A 22,804-nucleotide genomic window follows, 5' to 3' on the forward strand; every position below is an offset into this window, starting at 1 on the left:
AAAGGTTCAGTTCACAAGCAGGAACTAAAATGCTCCATTGTCAGCTGCTGAAGTATTGATAGATATGTTCCTTAATTAAATATAACTGAATCCCACGGTCAGTGAGCAGATAATATGTGAAGTTTATGTCGGACAGCAGACATAGAAGCAGACAGACCTGGACACTGGGCCAAGTTGCAGGCCTTCTCCTGGTGAGAGCTTCCAGAGCAGGGGGGCCTGACACACTGCCGATGACGTGATTTTGTCGCCGGGTTGAGGGCATCAGTGCAGGGCCTGGTGCATGGACTCCATGAGGACCATAGCGAGAATCCAGCATCCTCATCTGAAGAAGAGATAAAATGATCACTTTGCTTTTAGCAAAAGTTTGAAATAAATACGCAAAACCATGTACCATACTTGCACAGAAAGAGAAAAAGTAATTCAGTAAAAACTGGAAATGAACATCAGAAGACTAAATTTATACTTTACCTGGTAAAGCTGGTTCTTCTGTAGGGCCGACAATCACTGCCAACACCAAACAATTTATCATCAGTACAAGCTCCACCATTAACGTCAGGGGTGTGCACAAACAAGCAGTTGGTAGTCTGTATGTTATTTATCATGGATACAAATGAAGAACACATATTAGCCCCTTATTATACACATGACGTCCATTGCAGTCTGTCCATCCCTCCTCTGACCTTCTCCCTAAGGTTTCTTCCCTCATTGAAGGGTTTTTCCAGTGCCGATGTGAGGGTTCTGGGGCAGAGGATGTTGCATGTGTACAGATCGTAAAGCAAATTTGCAATTTGCGATTTTGGGCTATACAAAATAAAATGAATTGAATTAATCAAATGATATGTTGGGCTCCCACCAAAGAATAAAAACAAGGGCTGAGTTTTGGAATGCATTGCTGCTGCAGGACATGAAACCCCTGCAAGGAATAGGTTCTCACACCTAAGTGTCATTTCCTCTCTGGGTGAAACAGCCGGAAACAGATCTTATTGGTTAAGGCACAAAAAACAGAGGGATTGGGATTTGCGTTGGCCTAAGATTAAGACAACGGTGCCGATTCAACTTTCAAATGGATTTGCGTCAATGATAGGATTAAGGATTCTCCAGCTTTCAGCGATTAGCAGACCAAACCTCGTCAGTGAGACCCATGTTCTAGCTGCTCCAGAGAGGTCCGGCTCCCCAGTCCTCACTCCTGGCCCAAGCAGCTCAACAAGAAAGAAAAAAAAGCTTCCTCTACCCTCCTGGATTCAGCTCTTAGTGATTATTAATAATTCTATTGATTTAATTTCACACTAGCTATTAATCCCCTACACCGTACACCACAGATATCTATAATTACAATGCAGAGACACTGCTCTCTCCTGCAAGTCAAACTAGCTCCTGTACCTGGGCACTCAGGGGCCTGGCAGTAGGTGGTCTCCTGGCGTGGCCCCTGGCAGTTTCTTCCACCGTGGGCTGGTGCCGGCTGTGTGCAGCTCTTGGAGCGGGTCTTCAGTCCCAGACCTCCACAGGACAGCGAGCAGGGGCTCCAGGAGCCCCAGGGGGACAGACCTCCGTTGACCTGGCAATGCACCAGGGAACAGTTCCATCTGCCATGCTTGCAGCCGCTACAGAACATACAGGGGTGGGAGGTGAGCCAGGGGCTATAGGTCTGAGGAGTTTAACCTCTAATTGCCCTGCAGTAATGGTAGTGTGTGAGTAGTAGGCCCTCAGGGACTGTATGAGGGATTGCAGGACTGGAAGACTTCCTGCTCACCAGGTGCTGCATTCGTGGATCAGTGCGTCTCCAGACTGAACCTCTACCCCCTCAGAGATGTTATGGAGGAGCAGAGATGAGACGGGTGTCACAGAAACACTCTGCAGGGAGCCCATGAAGTCTTTGTCCACCAGACATGGACACTCCTGAGACATACATATCAGAACCACGTTTAATGTGAAATAACAGTTTACAAACAGTAATCACTGCGATTCTGTTGAAGCACCTCTTGACTGAAACACCGTAATCCTAACCTTTTTGGTAAAAATATCTTTTTGACCTTTTGTGTTGCAAAGTTTAATGTCAGAATCATCCGTTAGATGACGGGGAACCCACCTGCAGGCAGAGGCCTCGGTGCTGGTATGTGTGAGGGGGGCAGTGGCAGCCTTCCTCGCAGCCATCCGAGAAGCAGCCCTCTCTTCCGCTGACCTGAGCGCAGCTGAACGGACAGCCTTCGCCTCGTTCACACTCCCGGTACAACCTACCTGGGGGGCAGCCCACTTCTGCACAACGACGAGACGCAGATGAAGAACCACACAAGCTTTTTTTTGGTATTACACAGTTCCCCGGGGTCTCAGATAGCTGCGCACGTCGTACAGGGAGTCTGGCTTACCAAGGCAGACCTGGGTGTTACACGTCTTGCTCTGGCGGCCGAGGCCGCTGCAGGGTGGCGAGCTGCAGAGACGAGAGCGGGCCTGCTGCCCTCCACCACAGCTGACCGAGCACTCGGACCACGGAGACCAGGGGAGCCAGGGGCCCACGGAGTCTGGGAGCAGAAACATGAGAAGCTGTATCGCCAATAGCAAATAGCAAGGTTCTCTATAAAGGATGGAAGGACATGATTTTCAAAGTTTAAAGAATCAGCTCCTCTTTTAGGTTTCAGTCTAAAGTTATGTGCCTTGACTACCTGTGCACAGGTGCATGTTGCAGCTCATCTGCTGTTCAGCGACTCCCAGGCAGCCCCTCCCGCTGCTCTGGGGGGACGGGTTATCGCACTGGCGTCTCCTGAACTTGACCCCTCCTCCGCAGGAGAGCGAGCAATCAGTCCACCCCCCCCATTGGCTCCAGCCACCGTCAACATAGCAACCAGGGTCAGATTGACACTGCAGAACGCCAGCTTTGCATGAGCTGAGAGAAAGTGCGAGAGATGGCAAAACTCAAAAAAAGAAAAGGAAACAAAATACTGAAATTGAATTGCATATTATGTCGAAAGACTTTATTTTATTGATTAAATGTTGTGGAGCTATTCGCCTGTACTGTACCAGTTTCTGCAGTCACTGATGATGCTGTCTCCTGGATTTGCAAACTGCCAATCAGATTCACCTGACCATACCCATGATGCATTACTGGAATCTAGACCGCTGAATGTCATTACTATACCAGAGACAAAAAACAACCGATTACACTGATCTCTGCATGCTCCAACACAGTTTATCAAAACAATGCAAACTTCCATTAGCAATCTTCACACAAACAAATCTAACCAGAAGCAGAGCTGTTGTGGTATTTGCAGCGACACTCCTCTCTGGCCACGCACACGCCGTCCTGCAAAACCATGTCACCTGGACAACCGCAGGTCTGTGTGCACCCAGAGGAGTCGAGACACTCTGTATCACCATGGAGATCCGAACAGGAGCGAGGACAGGGCTTCCCACAAGGCCGTACTTCCTGGCCTCCAGCACAGCCTGCAGAACTCAGCAAACTTAGCCAGCATTGACTTTTTTCCTAAAAGCTTCAAGATGCCACTTTGTTTAATTGTATGGCTTTCTTGCTTTCCTTCTCCACTTTCATCCAGCAACCTCCCTTTAGACAACAGTGCATTTCAGACTAAAATCAATACCCAATTAATAGACCATCTTTAAAGTTGCTGACCTGAGCAGATGGTGAGGTTGTCATGGCAACCGCGACTCTGCCTGCTCTCTCCGAGACAGGGTAGCCCGCCGAACCTGGCAGGAGGACGGTTACAGTCCCTGGTGCGCGTGGAGGACCCGGCGCATGCGTCACACACCGACCACGCCGACCAGGGACTCCACGAACCGTGGACTAGAGGGACAGAGGGACACAAGCTAAGGACATGTGATGGTACGTATTGTTATATGTGTCTACCTGTAGAGAACCTGAAATGATATGAGAGATATGGAGGTAGAACTAATTGCAGCCACGGATATATCAAGAGTATTGTGAGACTTTTGTCAAATTACAAAGGTGAAAAATGTAAAATGATCTGGAACAGTGTTCTCCAGTGACAGAAAATGTGTATTCTTCCATTTCAATTTTTATGGATTAGCTTAGCGGAGGAACTAGTGATACCTGGACAGAAGGTGATGACAGGGCATGGCTGTCTCTGGATTTGAACTCCGACCCCGTTGTGTGTTTCCTGTTCTCCAACGCAGAGCACCCCTCCGGCCTTAGGCTCAGGACACCCGCAGCTCCTGTAGCGGGACACTGACTCCGCCCCGCAGGTCCTGGAGCACGGAGTCCACTCTGACCACTCACACCAGCCGCCTGACACTGGGAACACATGGGAGGATGCAAAATATACATTTAAATCAGAAATAAAAACAAGAGACAGTTTTGTACTCTTACTCACCTGGACAGGGGTATTTGGTGCAGTGGAGCCTTCCGCTCTCACAGGTGCTGAAACAAAGAGGAAACACATATTTATTCTTCTATCCCTTCTTCCTGGCTGTTTCTGTGCTAAACGTAAAAGTGGTGTACATGCATGCGTGGCATTCGCTCCATTATTCTGACCAGTTGTTGCATCCATCGAGGGATTCGGTGGTCTCCCCCGGCTGCAGCCTGTGTCCGGTGCTAAGGTCCATGCAGGGACAGTCTTCTCTCTCTACGCAGGCTGTCCCGTGAGCAGACAGAACCTTCCCCCCCGTACAGTAGCATCCGGGCTCACATTGCCACTCACAGTGCTGGGGGACAGGAAGGAGATCACCACCAATATTCTTATAGTCAAACCAGGAACAATGGGGGGGGGGGAGGAGATACTCACAGCCAGGTCGTCACAGGAGCGCGGGCAGGATGGACCACAGCTGCTGAACACGGTGCCGGGCACCCGCGAGCACGGCGCCACTGCCAACACACACATGGTGACGCAGTGCACGGGCTGGTGGAGCCACACACACACACACACACACACACACACACACACACAGAGACTGTGAACTTACCTGGACAGTGTTCAGTGTTACAGGCTGTGAATGCTGTTCGCAGACCCTCGCAGTAGTTGCCCTTTCCCTCCGGACTGGGGCTGTTACACTCTCTCCTCCGGCTTCGAACCCCGCCCCCGCATGATTTGGTGCACTCCGTCCAGTTGCTCCATGGACCCCAGCCTCCGTCACCTGGAGAGAGCAGACACGTCACGATGAAATCATTTTCAACTGTGTTTAGACTCATCTAGGTCACATGGGTTTTTTTTTTTTCCTTCTTAATTGCTCTAGTAAAAAGTTTTTTGGATCCAGTCCAGGCAGAATGAAGAGTGGAAAAGGAAGTACCAACACAGTGAAATATAAAATAGAATGTCTGTTGACACAAATTAACGGGAAACCAACTCACGGTCACACACAACGATGACGCAGACCTGGTCCTCTCTGTGAGGGCCCAGACACGGCAGGCCGCTGCCAGAGCGCTGGGGACTGGAACAGAACCGGTATCGAGACTGGAGACCCGGTCCACACGACATCGAACACTGACCCCAAGGAGTCCACTCTGACCATTGGCCATCAACTGGAGAGAGTGAGACGGAACGGATTGAAAAAGATTCACACTGGACCAATGGAAGGACTAAATATTATCACTATAAGAGTATTTTCCATCACCACAACGTCACTTTGAGTCAATTTGGGGATGCAAACTTTTCTATATGTTGGGGTAAACTTTGTTAGACAAGGCTATGACAAGAATAAAATCGCAGAGAAAAGATCATGGCGTTCTGCCTACCATTACAGGTAACTTGAGAGCAGTTCACCAGCCTCCCCGCTTCACATGTGCTGAAATATAAACCCACACAAGAAGATGAATCATTGCTTCATCCCCCTCTCTATGTATGTGTGAATGGAGGCGCACGCCGGTTGACTAAAACTGTAAGTTTCACTTGCCATTTGTTGCAGTCTGTGGAGACGACATCTCCTGGTTTGTACTGTTCTCCACCCAAGTGACAGAGGCAGTCAGACTCTCTTACACACGTGCCCTCCTGGAGACATGAAGAGACCATCAGCGATACGTCCAGGATGACAGTCTATCGCTTTGTACTGAGCCGCCCCCCCCACCTGTTGGACAGTCCCGTGTGGACACTGACAGCCCGGCGTGCAGTTCCTGCTGAGGTTCATTGTGAGGTCTGCACATGACACTGGTCCCATCACACACTGCTTCCACTGCTGGCCGGGAGGACACACTCTGCCGTCTCCTGACACAGCAACCAGGAGCCAGAGCAGAGATTAAACAAAAAATTTCTGTGTGTTCAAACAAATCTGAATGGAGAAAATGTAGACGAATCTTATTTTCTTTGATATTTATTAGAAGCTGATGTTGTCCGATACAACAACAGCTCCCAAATGCACTGCAATGACACATATTTTGCTTGAACCACGCCTCCTAGCGCACATAAAGAGACAGAGGGTGGGAGACCCACAGCATCAGAGAAAAAAAACGGAGCGACGAAGAAAATCCTGAAATTTTTTGCAATGTTCCCAACTTCAATTTGAATGTTTTAAGTACATTGACGTTAAAATATGTTTAGAAAAAAACATTCAGTAAACATATTTATATATTATAATGCAATGAATTCAAAACCAGGGAGAAACAATTTCCCTATATCCCTGGGAAGCACCCAGTGATGCAAATCTGATATCAAAGATGACATGGTTGGATGAGGGATTAAGGCTGGCTTTACCACAGGGCTGCAAGTTACAGGCGCTGAACTGCTGAGCGGTGCCGTGGATTCGGATGGGTCCACGGGTTCGGGTCCTGTACCCTCCTCCACACGGGACAGAGCAGTCAGACCACGCAACCCATGGCTCCCTCACACCTTCACACATCATCACAGACAAATCAATCTCCCTTTTACTGGATTTTTTTAAATGCACACAGGAGTTCATAAAAAAGAGGATTTTGTATGTGTTAACATAAGCAACCATGTGCTTTTCATCACCAATGCAGGGCTCAATGCTGCAGGTGTCGATCCCAACTCGGTCTCCTTTGCAGGGACGGCCGCCAGAAGCTGGAGGAGGATTTGTTCCCGAACGATAGCGTCTTCTCACACCAACGTCGCACGTTCGACTACAAGCGCTCCACTGGGTCCAGCTGCTCCAGCCACAGTCCACTGAGGGACACACACACAAATATGGTAAAAAGCCGGAGTAATTCAGAGAGAATTGGAGACCGTGAGAAGAAGAGAAAGCACTTTAAATCACCCACCAGCGCAGGGAGCTGCTCCGCACTGCATCTCTCCATTAGTGCAGGTACTGTTTGAGACAAACAAAGCAATATACATATTATATGGCTATATACACATATACACAAAACAGAAGTGCAATGTTGTCTAGTTCGCAATAAAAGGAGCCTGTCCCAGTACCAGTTATTGCAGGCATCCACCGGCAGTGTGGCACCAGATGGATACAACTCCCCCTGCTGGTAACACGGGCACTGGCCCAGCGGCACGCAGCGCCTCTCCAGCAGGTAGAAGCCCGGGGAGCAGTAGCAGCCGTTGTAACAGGCGGTGACACACTGCACCTCCACGGAGGTCATGTCGAGACACGCGCGCGGACAGGCGGCGCCTTGAGCCTCGCACTCTGCTGATGTCATGTGCACCATGCCCTCTGGACACACACCTGTGTGTCCAGGAAGAAATTAATTAATTTCAATAGAACAGGGATAATATTTTGGAGTATTCACAAATATTATACCTGAACAGGAGTGGGAGTTACAGTCTCCTGTCTGTATGCGCGGCCCGGAGCAGCTGCTACCCCCGTGCTGTGGGGTGGGTGCACTACAAAACCGCTCTCTCGTTTGGACGCCGGAGTCGCACTCTGACGAACATTGAGACCAGGATGACCATGCTGACCAGCCGCCGTTCACTGGAAACACACACCCGGAAAGTCAGCTTTTCAGTCCTCCTTCTGATACTTTTTCATTGTTTTTATGGAGAGGATACCTGGACAGTGGACGGTGTTACAAGGCTCTTGCTCCTCGCCGCCTCCATCGCAGGACGAGCCCCTCACTGTGCCGTTGAAGGCGGTGACCGTGTGGTTGCAGCTGCGGAATCGAAGCCTGATTCCAACATCATCTACGTGGTTGAAACACGTCTTGCTGCACTCTGACCAGCTGGTCCAATCTCCATCGGGCAGCTCTTCACAAAAGAAGGACAAAGAAGGAATTTACAAGACTAGCTTACTGGCCTCAGTATATTTGAATAAAGGCTTCACGGTTATTGTTGCTCAAGAAGTAGTTCTTCACACAACAATATACAATATAACTTTCACCGTATGCGCAACAGAAAAAAACCGAAGGATAAGCAAGGTTATGAGATGATTACATTCATTTCAGCAAAAGAAAATCAACGGTATTTTATTGGTTCGTACATCTCATACTACATTTGAATATGGTTGGTTTACCAGTGCGACAGGAGCCGGAGCAGCGGCGGGCCTCCGAGGAGTTTCCTGCACAGGGCTGGATTGTTCCGGCTCCAGCTGGGTCCAATGGAGACCTGAGGAGGACAAACGATGCAGCAGTGGCAAATCAACACTTGGAGATTATAGGATCATATTACATATCATTTGTTCACCAAATATGTAGTGTGTAAAAGACAGCAAAGTAAGTAAGCGTAAATACAAATCAGGTTTTGGCTTTGATAGAGGATGATGCTCACTCTTTTGACCCTAACAGGCTCACCTGTAGCGTTGCTGAAGTCCTAGACCACAGGTCACATCACAAGGTGACCATGACGACCAGGCTGACCAATGACAGGTGGTCACACAAAGGGAGGTGTCACAGGTTACTTGCCCGTCCATGCACACGCTGATGACAAATACATTCAATGTAACATGTATATAACAAGCTTTTAAAAATTAGAAATAAAGAATATTCTTCTTTAGCATTTCGAAAACTAGGCTTGCTTTAAAATTTGAAAAATAGAAAATGAATAATTGCGAGTGTGTCTTTTACCATGTGGCACACTGGTCCCTGCTGACGGTCTGTCCCGGCTGCAGCGTTCGACCGTCCCAGAGACAGACGCATTGGCTGCCATTCACACATCGGCCCTCCTGAAGGTACATACCATCGGCACAGCGGCACCCTGGAGAAGACACGATGCATCTTCATTTCAGCCGGAAAATCCACAATGCTTCAATAGAGGTGTCTGATAATCAGATAAAACGACATTATATTGAATCCATCTGGAAAACAGTAAATCATTTAGTGCTTATATTTAGTTAATTTAACGATTCAAAATGTATCTTATAATAAAAGAAGCAGTATGATGTCTGGAATTATTGACACTGAATGGGCACGAACCTTGTTTTACAAGGTCAGAGAACTTTTCATGTTTTGTGTGGGGCCTTCCTACTTCAAATGCAACATATCTAGCACCCAAAGTTACTCTTATGTCTACATGACACTATGGAGCAAACACGTCGTCACTTCCTGTGTGTCCTACCCAGTATACATGCTGTAGTGCAGTTGCTGGTCATGCTGAGATGTGAGCAGGTAGGAGGACACGGCTCAACCCGGCCGGCTTTGCAGTCCCCCTCAGTCACCAGCACCATGCCGTTGACGCAGCCTGAAAAACCAATCGGTGTGCAGACGTAACTTTAATTAGAAAAGACAAACTAACTAAACGGCAACTACCGAATCGACTGTTGGACAGAGTGCGGGCCACCTGTCTGGGTCTCGGCGTCTTTGGTGCAGGGCTGGCTATTGCAGCTCTGGCTCTGCAGGGTCATGCCCTCACAGTCCCGCCCACCGTTCTTAGGGGGAGGAGCAGAGCAGGTTCTGTTCCTCATTCTGACACCACCTCCACACTGACTGTCACACAGAGACCACTCGGTCCACTGGGACCAGTGACCCTCGACTACAAGAAGGGACGGGAGAGAATTAATATATCGGACCCGAGGCCAGGCATGACAACGATGTCCAATTGAACATCAAGCCCAGAGAACACACCTGGACATGCTCGAGGGAAACAGGGTCGGCTGTCAAACTGAGCTCCTCCGCAGCTCCCTCCGGGCACAGCCTCCCTCAGAATGTCCCTCTGCCGGAACAAGGAGCCCAAACCACAAGAGACACTGCATGCGCTCCATGGTGTCCACGGGGACATGATGCAGTCCACTACAGAAGAAGAGAGAGAAGAGGAAAAGCATTTTGTTTCATCATTTCCCATTTTCCTTCATTTTCCTCTTTCTGACACTGTTAAATGGAATTGGGTTGTATTTTTACCACAATCTCTCTCGTCCGATCCGTCCACACAGTCCCTCTGCAGGTCACATCTGCGGTCCAGGTGAACGCACTCGCCACTATCACAAGAGAACTGCTTGGGGGAGCAGGGGCTGGGTACATGGGGGGTGGTGCCTGATAACAAAATGGGGATACAATAACAGGACAGTGTTCAATTTCATTCCAGGAATTAATCCTTCCTTTATTTTAAAGAATTCTCTTTTCCTTTCACATCCTATTTCTCATGTGTTTGAAGTCCATCGTGACACAATGTATCTCCAATAATTCCAATAAAATTTGTATAAGTGTTGTGAGAAAACCAGCAAGGTCGTCTCGCCTGGAGTGGTTTGCAACCCAGGTTTTCCAGAATGGCGCGTTGGGGTGGGATGAAGTCCTGGTTGACCTGTAGTAACCCCTGGGTAGATGGATGGTTTAAAATAAAAAAAAGGACTTGCACACCAACACACCCTATAAAAGGGGGGAACATTCTGAAAGTAGATATGATCAGCAACGGTTACCTGTACTTGAGGTCGTTGTCTTCTGGGGGGCTTTATGACCTGTGACCCCGGAGGTAGCCATGCCAGGAAGGCCGCCTTGGGACCTAGTGGTCTGCAGCCCGGGGGTACCTGTGGTACTGGTCTGGTTTTGCAGCCCAGGAGAGCCTGGAGAGGATGAGGAGAAACACACATAAATAAAAACAGATGTACACAAATATGTTTGTGTGTTGCAGTAGGACCTCGTTGGAAGATAAAAATATATACTGTATTTTATGGTTGTAAACGAATATTCTATATTCGAATATATATATGAATAGTTGTTCAAAACAGATGTTTGAATTATAGCGACGTGACTGTTTTTTGCTTTGTGAGGGGAAGGGAAGAGGGAAGAGTGTGTTGTGCCAGACAGAGGCCAAGGTCTGCAATCTTGGCCATTAGTTCATTTACTTATTTTTGTGAAGGTAAAATAAATAAAGTTATGTCTCATTGTATTAATTTGTCCTGTTATTGACGTGCCTAATGCGCAACCGATGGAATTCCTCCAGGAGGAACGCCGCTGCAGAATCAGCGCCGGCTTTGCACATGCGAGCGCGACTTTCAGTCTGGACGGGACGTACGAGACCTCTGTTCTCCGACTGCAGCTGAACTGCTGCAAACCACGAGGTTTCCAAGAGATTCACTAAGGACAGTAACTGCAAAACAATACGTGCTTTCACGTCAGACACCACCAAGGTCTCAGATAAAACTAGATCGCTGGATTCGTCGCTGGTCGCTTTTGACAAAAAGTTGCCAAGAGGGTTTGGAAAGTCAATTTACTAAACAACAAAGGAGCCTGCCCATGCGCATATCTTAAGTCATAATTTCAAGGTTTTATTCATCTCATAGTCTCGCCTTTCTAACCCTTCTTTTTTTGTGGCGGAAATTGGCTTCCATAGCAACCAGATATTTGAATGTTTGAATACATGTGTTTTTTTTAAAGCAATTTTGACAGCCCTACTGTTTGTATGTAAGTGAACACGGCTCAGCCCCTTACCACAGTGGATCTCGTCAGAGTAATCCTTGCAGTCCGCCCGACCGTCACAAAGCCTGCTCTCCGGGACACACTCTCCACTGTGCTGGCATGCAAACAGACCCAGGCCACAGCGCTGCTCCGTCACTTCCCCACCAGCAGAGGGGGACGTGGTCAGGCTGCTGGGGGTCACTAGCTCATCTACCAGGGTATAAGAAAGGTTCCTTCATTAATAACACCAATTATAAAGTAGGCTCACTGGTTCTGTAAAGGGAAGATGAGCTAGTAGACAATTATGATTCTGTTGTGTGTTTGGTTGAGGTCCTTGCCTGCTCTGCAGCCGAGGACCTCCACACGCAGGTAGAAGGTGTGTCTGAACTCCACAGGGATGATGCGGAGGTAGCGAGCTCTGACCAGCCGACCGAGCCAGCGGGTCACTGGGCTCCTGCCTGCCATTCGCACCGTAAATACCTGCAGCCCAGAGGCCAAACCCACATGAACTATTTTTTCTCTTTCATGTATGGACACATTCATAAAACGATCTATGTAAATAAAGAGAGCGTTTGATGCTAAAGAGGATAGTAAATATCCAAATTTAGTAGATTTACCTTAGCAGGGCTGCCTGGGTTTCTATTGTCGATATAGTCTGTGAAGAGGCTGCTGTGTAGGGCGAAGGCCAGGCGGTATTTGGTGAGGTAACCCCACATGCGCTCACCGCCCTGGGTCACCACCCCTGACACCCACGTGGGCTCCAGGAAGTCCACCTGAAAAAAGGGCTGAGGGTCTGCAGGTAAGGGGCTCCATCCAGGCTCCATAACCTGACTGCAGAGACGATAATGTGGTTTTATATTATTTCTTCCTTTAATTTATCTTACATCGTAAAAGGCTTTTAGGCACATTCGAAAAACGCATGGAATGGTGAGGCAGGCGTACGCTTTACTGACGACTTCCAATCAAAGATCCAACCACTCACACGTTAGGGACGATGTTCAATCGTCCAGCATCAGCAGGGTTGTTCTCGCGGTGCGAGGACGACGTCAGCTGACCATATCGAATTCTCCCATCCTCCAGTCCCAGGGGTGATGAGCAGATGGCTGCAGAATGCAATCAGACTTTATCACCTTCCAACCAAAACAGGTCTGGCCAACTGAACACTTCAAACAAAGAAACATTGAAGCATTTGGTCCAGTGAAAGATTTGGTAGTTTGAAGAGGCTGCGGTTCTCAAAACATAAAAAATTTAAACAGCACTTAACACTCACCACGATATCCTGGGGTACCAACCTGTGAATACAAAAGAGAATGTTATACAGTAAAGTGATCATATGTGCATCTGACATCTGGGTATTCTAGTTCTCTTTGCGAACAGTTCTATTACTAGAGCACAGGTGTCAAACTCAAGGCCTGTGGGCCGAATATAATACAAATTGCATTTCCGAAAAAGTCTACCAAAAAAGAAATTCAACAGCCGCGACTGAAAGGATCAAATTGAGACATAGTGGTGAAGAATTGTTGTCTCACCGTTGAAGTGGCTGTGACAGCGGTCTTGGGTGGTGTCCTGAGGGGTGCAGGGGTGGGTGTGTATAGTCTGTAAATAACCACAACAATGAAGAGGAGAAAATACTCAAAATCCCTCCTGAATACTTGACAACACCAAAAACAAATATAGTAAATAGCAGAATACATCAATTTTCACAATTATCACAATGACATCAACTGCTTTTACTACAGCAGAAAAAATAGCAATACGCTGTACCTGTTTGACTCGGTGGTGATGTCATGGGAATGGCAGCCCATTTCATCCTCCCCTTTTGGACAGTGTGGGATTCCGTCACAGCGCAGCCCCGCATTGATGCAGCCCCCTGGTGGGGGGCAGGAGAACTGACCATCTGAGCAGCGGCGTGGACTAATGGTTGTAGTTGATGGCTGTGTACCTGCACGTGGGGAATGGTCCGATTTAGTAAACGAGTGCTTCAACTTTGCTATATTCGACATAGAAATCACGTTTAAGGAAACTAAAATGCATAATTATTGAATTGAGTAGCATTGAACTATTTCCGGACCATCTCCGCAGCCCATGATCTCAAGTCGAAGGTAGATGCCATTCTGGAAGTCGTGTGGCAGCAGGCGGACAAATTGAGCCTCCACCGTCCTGTCCAGTCGGATCTCTGCCACCCCTCCGTCGTCATGGTTACCATAAAAAACCTGGAGATAAAATGGTTCTCAGTTACAAGCTAGAAAAAGATTCAGTCAAGTTATTGGGTGTGATGTCTAACCTTGGCTTCGGGCCGGGCGTCAGTAACAAGCTCTTTGTAGGTGTCCCACTGTCTGCCATCCCTGCTGAACTGGAGGTAGAAGCTGGACACAAATGTGCTGAATGCACCACCACCCTGTGTAAGCACACCTACAGGGGGGACAGAATGCATTCTACTTATGCTACTGCCACATAATCTCAGGTCCGCGCTAGCTCCAAGGCGCCTGCAATGTTCACCTGTGATGTTGTATGCTTTCAGCAGGTCTGTCTGTAGGTATGGGCTGCTTGTGTGTCCCTCGGGCCTCCGCTCTGGTAGGTCCTTATACTCGTGGGGTTCTGGACTCCAACCCTGCAGATAAACGGTTTGCAGATTATACGTCACATTTGCTTTGCTGCAGCATGAAGGATTTTAAAGACGGGAAAACATTAATGTCATCAAGAAGGTGGCTGGTAACGTACAAGTCTCTGATACTGTAACAGCATATGCGTTCAGTTTGGGGCTAATGACAATGATCCATTGTTTGGTCTGATTCAAAAGACACAGAGGGTAAGGTCACATGATTACAATAAAGACTCATATTCATTTCCAGGGTTTCCTAATTGTCTGTAACACACTTCAATAGTTATCCAACCAATAACAATTGAATTCTATGTAGACTAGAGTCGCGTAGGTACCGACTGACCAACCAAAGGACATCGACATTCCATGAGCCAAGTACCAAGATGTCAATCATTTTACCGCTCATTCTGGTTTGAATAACCAACCTTTTCCAGGTAAAAACCTTTCAATTGAAGCCATGCTGCCATGATAGTAATAATATGAATTGACCCACCACTCACTTTTTGGATTATTTTTAGTGCTAGTTGAGATTCAGCATCTTCTAAAGAACGCTTCACCTGGATCAATGGTACCAAGTCAGGTCTTGAATTGACAAGCGTCTTTACGTACCTGGAGGTCTCTATGGGGGTCCCTCCAATGCAGCCGGCCTACCTCAGGGGGGTGACCAGGCTGCTGTGATGAGGCACTGAAACTGGAGTCTGGGAGAGTCTGGACACCCAGAGGATACCAACAGTCACCTAAACGTCCCAGATTCCAAGAAAATTACAGTGAGTGGAACTAGATCAAATCGTGAATACTTTTGACTTTTTTTGGATAAAAAGTGCAATTACTTCGGAACTACTTTGTTTATCTGGATAATTCGTTACCAGATAAACGAATTAATTTAACACACTAAAACACATTCACATTTTGAGAATCGCCTGAAAACAAATCACTATATGGGTATCCAGCCCTATAAAACATGAAGATACTAGGCTAAAACCATCTAAGTGATACCCCAATGTGTGGAGAGTTATCATCAAAAGTTTCACATTGATAGAGGGAAGCTTATGTATTTTGTTAACTGCCCCTTTTTGTGGATTTTGCTCGCTTCCTGTTGGAGTTGTTTTGAGTTTTCCTTTGTTCACCAGTAAAAAAAAAAAACTTTTGTTCAAGTTAAATCAAGTTTCTGGTGTGAAATCTCTGCGTTTGAGTCCTCATTCAGCTGTGAAACGTGACAGTAAGCATCTTTACCTGAATACGAAAAATAAAACCACAAGAAAACCCACAAAAATGTCTGAAGTGTGACATTTTGACACTCAAGGTGACGTTTTTTAAACTGGTGGGTCTGTTGTCTCCCGTTCTCTTGTTCCGAGTGGTCCTCTCACTGGCCTGAATTAGGGGAACTTGTGACTCCTCAATACATTAAGAAATAGAAAGGAGGAAATGTATATGGATAATACCCCACGGGGGGAACAAATGTGTAGTTAGTTAAACTCAAAGGTTAGTTAGTAGACAAGCGATAGTATTCATCATTAAACAGGAAGTGCAGATAAGCAGAACAACAGCTCCGATTCTTACCTTGGCAGTAGCAACACCTGTCTCCTTCTACAGACACCAGACTTTGGCCCTGCACAAATAAAGTGACATTCAACGTTTGCCTCTGTCACACGTGTGTGGCAGAGCTGATAAGGGACGCAACTATGTGGAGGCAGAGAAAAGGCTGCAGAGAAAGCAGAGCTGTAGATTATGACATGAGTGTTTATGCAAGATAAGATAGAAACACAAACCTGTTTATGCACACAGTTACATGCTCGATTAAATGTGTACCACTTTACTGCGTCATACTTCCATGACACAATGGTACATACCAAAGCAGCAAATACAGTAAGGGCACATTTATCGTATGTGGTCATGACACACACACACACACACACCGTGTAACTTACCTGTGGACATCCACTGACAGAGAAGGGACAGTAGAGGGAACACTGCACTGTTAGGTTGGCTAGACAGTGACAAAGTTGGCAGTTGTCGGACTTCCATCTGTCTCCCACAGCATGTGACCGACCTTGGAACTCACACTCATCACAGGGGTTGGTCTGGCACCTGCACACAGATAGTGTTAGATAATAGTACGACAATAAAAGGAAAATACAGGGTGGAGTAAAAATATAGAGGTAATTTATGCACTTGTAGTTGCTATAAGTGCAGCTGTGACACTGGCAACACTTTAATTCTGATGTGGAGAGCATGACGTATTCTGATTTTGACTGCTCATTGGATTTTGAGTTGTTACATGTACAGAAAACAAATGGGTTCAACCCCTGTGGACAACAAATACCAAAGTCAAATCAGATTCAATCTTGCACAGCAGAGAATGTTGGTTATGTTAGATGATTGCGAATGAAGTTTTCATGGTTTGGACTGTGCTCCTTCACTAATTCACCCCAATCAAGCTCCAGGCAAGTTCCACAGAAATGTAAGCTTCCCCACCAGTAGACCAGGGGTCAAGTAGGAGTTTCAAGTAGGAGGTTTAACACTAAACTCTGAGTTGATTTACCCTGAGATGGGAAACTGAGTTTTTGGTTGTTTAGAGTTGGTTCAATCGACTTGGAGTTGACTCAAGGTTAAGCGCGTGCACCTCCACAGTATAAAGGCAGCATGAACGCAGCCATTACACTACGATTTACCATGGCAACGACCCCAAAAAATCTACCGCAATGCTTCACCCCTATTGAGCTGGAAATATTAATGCAAGCGTATGCCGAGTATGAACCCGTAATTAGTATTTAATGTCTTGTCTTAATGCTTTTATACATTCTTTTGTGACTGTTACTGCTGTTCTGATGAATCACCAACTTTATTTTGTTGTATGTTTTTTTACAATGGCAATCCTTACTTTACCTTACCTGTAAATGCAGGAGTAGTGGTGTGGCAGTGTACAGGTCGAGTAATAGAATGAGTCCCATGAGGACAAGGCTACATACCGCCGGGCTTTCCTGTATATTCCCCTGCACCTTCTCCCGTCTCCGTGTTGGATTGGGTTGTTTGGGCTCCGGAAGGACCACTGGACACTCTGAACACCGCAAGGCCCCAAACACTCTCCCCACTCAGTCCAAGAGGACCAGCCACAGTGAACTGCGGTGGCACAAAACTGACTGTATAGGATGACTCAGATCTCACAGGCAAGGCAAGTTCACAGCAGATCTAAAGTGTTTTGACGGACTCACCGGAGCAGTCTGGGTTGGGCCGGCATCTCTGTGTCCTTCCACTCTCACACACACAAATCTCACAGTCCACCTTGATCTGCTGGCCCGGCCAGTAGCGCCCACCTGCCATCTCGCAAACACACTCCTCTGGTGACACACACTGTTTCGTGTGACTCATCACCTGGCCCTCCGGACACCAGCAACCTAAAGTCAGAGACAACTTTATTTTGAGGAAAAGAATTTATTTTAAAAGGGAAAGAATCAACTATTTATTATAATTCCCTTTCCTGTTGACTGACCTGAGTAGCAGGGGGCATTTGGATCACAGCCTGCCCCACTGCTGATGTGGGCACAGGACACTGGGCAGGGAGCACAGTTGTGTCTCACCAGCCCAGTGGGACAGCTGGTGTTGACACATCCATCGTCAGGACAGGGCTCTGGAGAGGTATATTTTAAGAAATGTTCTAACTTTCTGAGCATTCCAATTTTCATATGACGTTTTAGTGCAATGAACCTTGATTTCTTTTCTTTCATTTTGAAACCCTCCAATGAAGCCAAATGTAAGACTACAACAACCTCTAATAGAAGATTAATTTAATGATGCATTAAAATGCAGACTGATTTGATTGGAAAAATACAATGCAGGTTTCACATGTTTTTGCTTTTGGGGTGAACAAATATTTTCTCCACAGGTATTTTAACAATGAGAATTTTGCCCTTAGGACCAATTTTCGAGTAATTTCTGGTGAACCTTACTAATCTCTGTGGACATGTTGAATGATCCGGGGAGCTGGAAACAGTCCCGGCCCCCGTAGTGTGGGGGGGTGCAGCCTCTGTGTCGGACCTGCACGCCACCGCAACCGCTGGAGCAGTTGGCCCAGCTCACCCACGGCAGCCATTGACCATCCACTAGAGACAGCATCATGTTTTAGTAACAAATATTGAACATTTGATTATTTGAAACTCTCCTCAAACCTATTTTATTTCATGTCCCCCTTCTTACCAGGACAGGTGGTGTTGAAGCACTGCTCCCTCTGGGAGTCCTGTCCCTTACAGTGACTCAATGGATGTCCTGTAGGACAGGTTCTCTGCCGGCTCCTGGAGCCGGTACCACAGGAGGTGCTGCAGGGGGTCCACAGACCCCAGGAGCTCCAGGTTCTACAGCCCTGCTCATCAGTGGGGCCTCCAAATGGTGATAGTGAGGAGTCCGGGCAGTCTATCACACCATTACACACCTAGGTCACAGGAATGGAAGTGATGGACTGCTTTTATGAATTTTAAACATGAAATAATAATAAATAAATGTATTTATATGAATTATATAGAATTCCTTAACATTTTATAAGATCCATGCTCATGGTGGATAACAAAGGTGATTGCTAATCAGACAATATCAACATTCACTCTTTGTATAATTTTGATTTAATAATATCAATATGAAACAATTCTACAAACTTTTAAAACTGCTCAAAACTGTCAAATTAATTCTTTATGGCATGAAATAAAATCCTGTCTGCTATCAAAAATGGCAAAAGTGCAAGTGGAAGATTTATTAGATTATTATTATCTTCATCATCCTTGGTGCAAAAGATAATTCTATCATTTGTTTTGCTATTACAAATACCCTCCCCCAATTAAAGAAATTATTCCTGTATTGCTGGTGGTAAATGTATCTGTCTGAGGCGTACCATATTAAAGGGGACACAGGATCCGTCCATACAGGTAAATTCAGAGCAGGTGATAGTGGTGTTCCTACTTCCAGGGGATACTGGTGGGACAGATTTATCTGGACAGAGCAAGATTTCAAAAATCATTAAACAAACCAAAAGATTACAGAATACTAAGATGGGCCGTTTAGAACTTAACTACTCAGACACTCTCACACACATACTACTGAGACACTCATGCCATCTCACTAGTGTGCGTGAGAGCATCTCACTAGTGTGCGTGAGAGCATCTCACTAGTGTGCGTGAGAGCATCTCACTAGTGTGCGTGAGAGCATCTCACTAGTGTGCGTGAGAGCATCTCACTAGTGTGCGTGAGAGCATCTCACTAGTGTGCGTGAGAGCATCTCACTAGTGTGCGTGAGAGCATCTCACTAGTGTGCGTGAGAGCATCTCACTAGTGTGCGTGAGAGCATCTCACTAGTGTGTGTGAGAGCATCTCACTAGCGTACGGAAGGCATCTCACTAGTGTGTGTGAGAGCATCTCACTAGCGTACGGAAGGCATCTCAGTTACACCGGAAGGCGGAAGCAAAGAGGGCTGATTTTGAACAGCGCCCTTCCTGCTTTTAAGTCAGGGTTCGCCCGTCCTTGTGTCGGTCCAAGTCCGTCTAATCTCATCTATTGCTTCTTCTTAGCCCATGACAACTCACCACACACAAACTCATCTTCGCCCTGTAGACAGTCCTGAACGCCGTTGCACACTTGCGACATGTTCACACAGGTGTGGTTGTCGCACAGGAAGCTGCCGAGGCACGGTGGTATCCGAATAGAACCTAGCGGACAGACTTATTGTCAAAGGTGTTTTCTGTGGTTTGAATGCTTCAGAGGTTTTTTATTTTTAATAATCAAATCCCATAATAATCCCCTATGTATTTGCAGTGACTCACCACAGTTGTCGACACTTTCGTCCGAGGCATCCCTGCAGTGTAGGATCCCGTCACAGAGCTGCTGATAGTCTACACACTGGTCCCTGCTGAGACAGGGCACCCGGCCAGGGCCACAGGGGGCCGTGCACCCCTGCTCGTCGCTACCATCCATACAGTCGGTTTCCCCATCACAGCGCCAGGCCTGAGGCACACACTGGCCGCCAGTGGCACAACGGAACTCATAGGACCTACAGCCTGGAGAAACAAGAGTGTGTAAGAGAAACAGATTTATGACAAACAAGATCCTCCTGTATGATTAAATCAGTACCTAAAGTGGGGGTAGTCTGGGAACCGGGGGAGGGCAAAGGGGTCGTGTAGCAGTGGGTTCTGTTCTCGTCCTCTCCGGCCCCACAGTCCGACCTTCCATCACATACTTTAGTAGTGGCGACACATGTTCCATCGCTACAGGCAAATTGGTCAGGAGCGCAGGTCACTGCAACAGACAAAAAGGATTCCCTCCCTCATTTAACCCACGCATTAAAAAAATGGATTGCACGTACGACTGTCAAATAAACGCTGCACTAGTACCTCTACTAGGACAGACGGCTTCGTCTGTTCCAGAGCGGCAGTCTCTGTGTCCGTCACACACTCTGTCTGCAGGGACACACTGATCCCCAGGGCACTGAAACTCTCCAGCTGCACAGACACACCTATGAGCAGAAAAAAAGGTATGGTGACATTGGGTGGTGCATTTCATCAGTCGGGTGGACTGTGCTGCTCAGAAAAAACAAACAAAAACAAAGCACAATCTGTATGAATACTGCAAATGCAAAAGACAACAACGTAATTTCATATGCTTGTAGGACATATTTATTTAGTGGACTTCACCTTGTAAAATAAATACAATAAACTACTAATGCAAGTCTGATGTCAGGTGGACATATTGCATATTTATCAAGGCCAGTCTACTTAACCACCGGCAATCCCAAATAGCAAATAGGTAGATAAATACACACTTCCTCTCGTCACTGAGGTCTCCGCAGTCATCGTGTCCGTCGCAGCGGTGGAGGTAGAGAATGCAACGTCCTCCAGAACACAGGAATTCCCCCTCATCACACACCACGCCGCAGTCTGGACCCAGGAAAGCAGAGTTCATCGCAACCAGTGATCAGAAGTTATAGCAAAATAAAAACAAGACACTAAATTGTTAAAAGAGCACCCCGCATAAATAAAGTCAACAAGAAACACCGTCTTTCTCAACATAATAATATTCTTTAAATAAAGCCCCTTTCTTGATGAAGTGTTGCTGGTGAAAACACTTGCTGTGATTGATTTGTACCAGGCGTATATTGCATATTGTCTATTACCCTGCTCGTCAGAACCGTCAGCAAAGCCACAGTCCAGACGCCCGTCACACACTCGGCTGGCTGGCAGACACTTTCCATTGGCACACTGAAATTCCCCTGGCGGGCACAGGGGTGTGGGGGTGGCAGGGCCGCAGAACTCCTCATCCGATTGGTCGGCACAGTCTGGGTGTCCGTCACAACGCAGCGCCAAGTTCAGACATGGTCCACTGCAGGGGGCGGGATCAATTCACTTTATTCACTTCTGTATGGGCCTACTCGTAGCAAAGTGTGACAGTTAAAAAAAAAAAAACTGGCCGGAGGAGGTTACATTTGACTTGATGCATTGGTGCAATTTAAGAAAAAAGAACTAGAATAAAATACAATGAACTGCAACAACCTCCTTGCCCCCCACCAGTCTTCCACAGAGACTGCTCTCATTGGGTATTCAGAGCTCTCTCTCCTCATCCTTCTGTCAGTTTGACAGGTCTTTACCCTTCCTAAATTCTCCCACACTACTCCACTCCTGCGCTCTCTTTACTGGTTACCAGTGGCTTTCCGCATCCCCGCAAACACTGGTTCTCACGTTCCACGCTGTGAATGGATCGGGTCCAGTCTTCATCCAGGACATGGTCGAACCCTACATCCCAACCCGCACACTCCTCTCAGCATCTGCCAAACTGCTTGTTCCTCCCTCACTGCTAGCAAAACTTTCGACAAGCCCCCCCCCCCCTTCCCGTGTCCAGCTCTGAAGCGGATACAAAAGCCCCACCCGCCCCATCATGTTCGCGCCGCCCCCTGTTGGCCGTAGCGTCCCTTATTTTTCTGAACTAAAGGTGGCTACCCTAGAGGTAGGATCCTCCGCTGGTAGGATCCTCTGGTTGGTGGTAGGATGCTTCCTCACATATAAACTGTGTATGGTAAGATATTTAGATATTTTGGATTCACCTCGGCGTGCTGGTACAGTGGAACTTGTCCGGGGGGCAGGTGGACGGGCAGATCTCATCCGAACCATCGCCACAATCTTCTTCATTGTCACACACCCACTGGGAGGGGATGCAGCGCCCCCCAGCACAGGTGTACTCTGAATCTAAACAGGGAGGAGGCACCGGAGGGCAAGCCACACCCTTGCACTGCCAAACGCCAACCTCACAGGAACTGGACACAAAAGTGACACAAAATATGACACATGATTTGATGGAAAATGTTTTCAGAAGCGTTGCGATTTTACCAACCAGTTCTGGCAGTGTTGAGTGATGGTGGATCCAGGTGGAAAGATGGAGCCCTCCCACTCACATGGACACTGGATGAGAACTACACAGCTGTCCCCTGTAGAGCAGAAAATACATTGACAATTCTGCTCTTAACGCTTGGACAAGTTTATACTGAAGGT

General features: G+C 47.2%; 1 protein-coding gene across 1 annotated transcript in view; it reads right to left on the reverse strand.

The window, feature by feature from the left end:
• Positions 1-22,804, reverse strand: part of sspo (SCO-spondin) — a 62,431-nt gene that overhangs the window by 22,078 nt on the left and 17,549 nt on the right. Inside the window, 60 exon segments of the mRNA XM_062559368.1 lie at positions 158-322; positions 469-504; positions 1,381-1,601; positions 1,751-1,896; positions 2,087-2,253; positions 2,364-2,516; positions 2,658-2,878; positions 3,013-3,124; positions 3,235-3,435; positions 3,623-3,793; positions 4,061-4,261; positions 4,341-4,387; positions 4,502-4,671; positions 4,752-4,831; positions 4,930-5,100; positions 5,315-5,485; positions 5,699-5,748; positions 5,857-5,951; positions 6,028-6,164; positions 6,651-6,785; positions 6,909-7,079; positions 7,175-7,221; positions 7,332-7,587; positions 7,663-7,833; positions 7,911-8,105; positions 8,371-8,462; positions 8,648-8,773; positions 8,921-9,050; positions 9,411-9,533; positions 9,633-9,824; positions 9,917-10,081; positions 10,190-10,321; positions 10,494-10,601; positions 10,705-10,848; positions 11,717-11,893; positions 12,022-12,163; positions 12,301-12,514; positions 12,666-12,786; positions 12,954-12,975; positions 13,213-13,279; positions 13,448-13,896; positions 13,968-14,095; positions 14,183-14,294; positions 14,895-15,022; positions 15,846-15,894; positions 16,214-16,373; positions 17,255-17,405; positions 17,498-17,680; positions 17,776-17,913; positions 18,233-18,385; positions 18,480-18,711; positions 19,165-19,262; positions 19,853-19,975; positions 20,090-20,323; positions 20,397-20,561; positions 20,657-20,778; positions 21,085-21,199; positions 21,436-21,641; positions 22,360-22,569; positions 22,647-22,740. Of these exon segments, the coding sequence (XP_062415352.1) occupies positions 158-322; positions 469-504; positions 1,381-1,601; positions 1,751-1,896; positions 2,087-2,253; positions 2,364-2,516; positions 2,658-2,878; positions 3,013-3,124; positions 3,235-3,435; positions 3,623-3,793; positions 4,061-4,261; positions 4,341-4,387; positions 4,502-4,671; positions 4,752-4,831; positions 4,930-5,100; positions 5,315-5,485; positions 5,699-5,748; positions 5,857-5,951; positions 6,028-6,164; positions 6,651-6,785; positions 6,909-7,079; positions 7,175-7,221; positions 7,332-7,587; positions 7,663-7,833; positions 7,911-8,105; positions 8,371-8,462; positions 8,648-8,773; positions 8,921-9,050; positions 9,411-9,533; positions 9,633-9,824; positions 9,917-10,081; positions 10,190-10,321; positions 10,494-10,601; positions 10,705-10,848; positions 11,717-11,893; positions 12,022-12,163; positions 12,301-12,514; positions 12,666-12,786; positions 12,954-12,975; positions 13,213-13,279; positions 13,448-13,896; positions 13,968-14,095; positions 14,183-14,294; positions 14,895-15,022; positions 15,846-15,894; positions 16,214-16,373; positions 17,255-17,405; positions 17,498-17,680; positions 17,776-17,913; positions 18,233-18,385; positions 18,480-18,711; positions 19,165-19,262; positions 19,853-19,975; positions 20,090-20,323; positions 20,397-20,561; positions 20,657-20,778; positions 21,085-21,199; positions 21,436-21,641; positions 22,360-22,569; positions 22,647-22,740 (8,895 nt within the window).

Source organism: Pungitius pungitius, chromosome 19 (genome assembly GCF_949316345.1).
Source record: "Pungitius pungitius chromosome 19, fPunPun2.1, whole genome shotgun sequence".
NCBI lineage: Eukaryota > Metazoa > Chordata > Actinopteri > Perciformes > Gasterosteidae > Pungitius > Pungitius pungitius.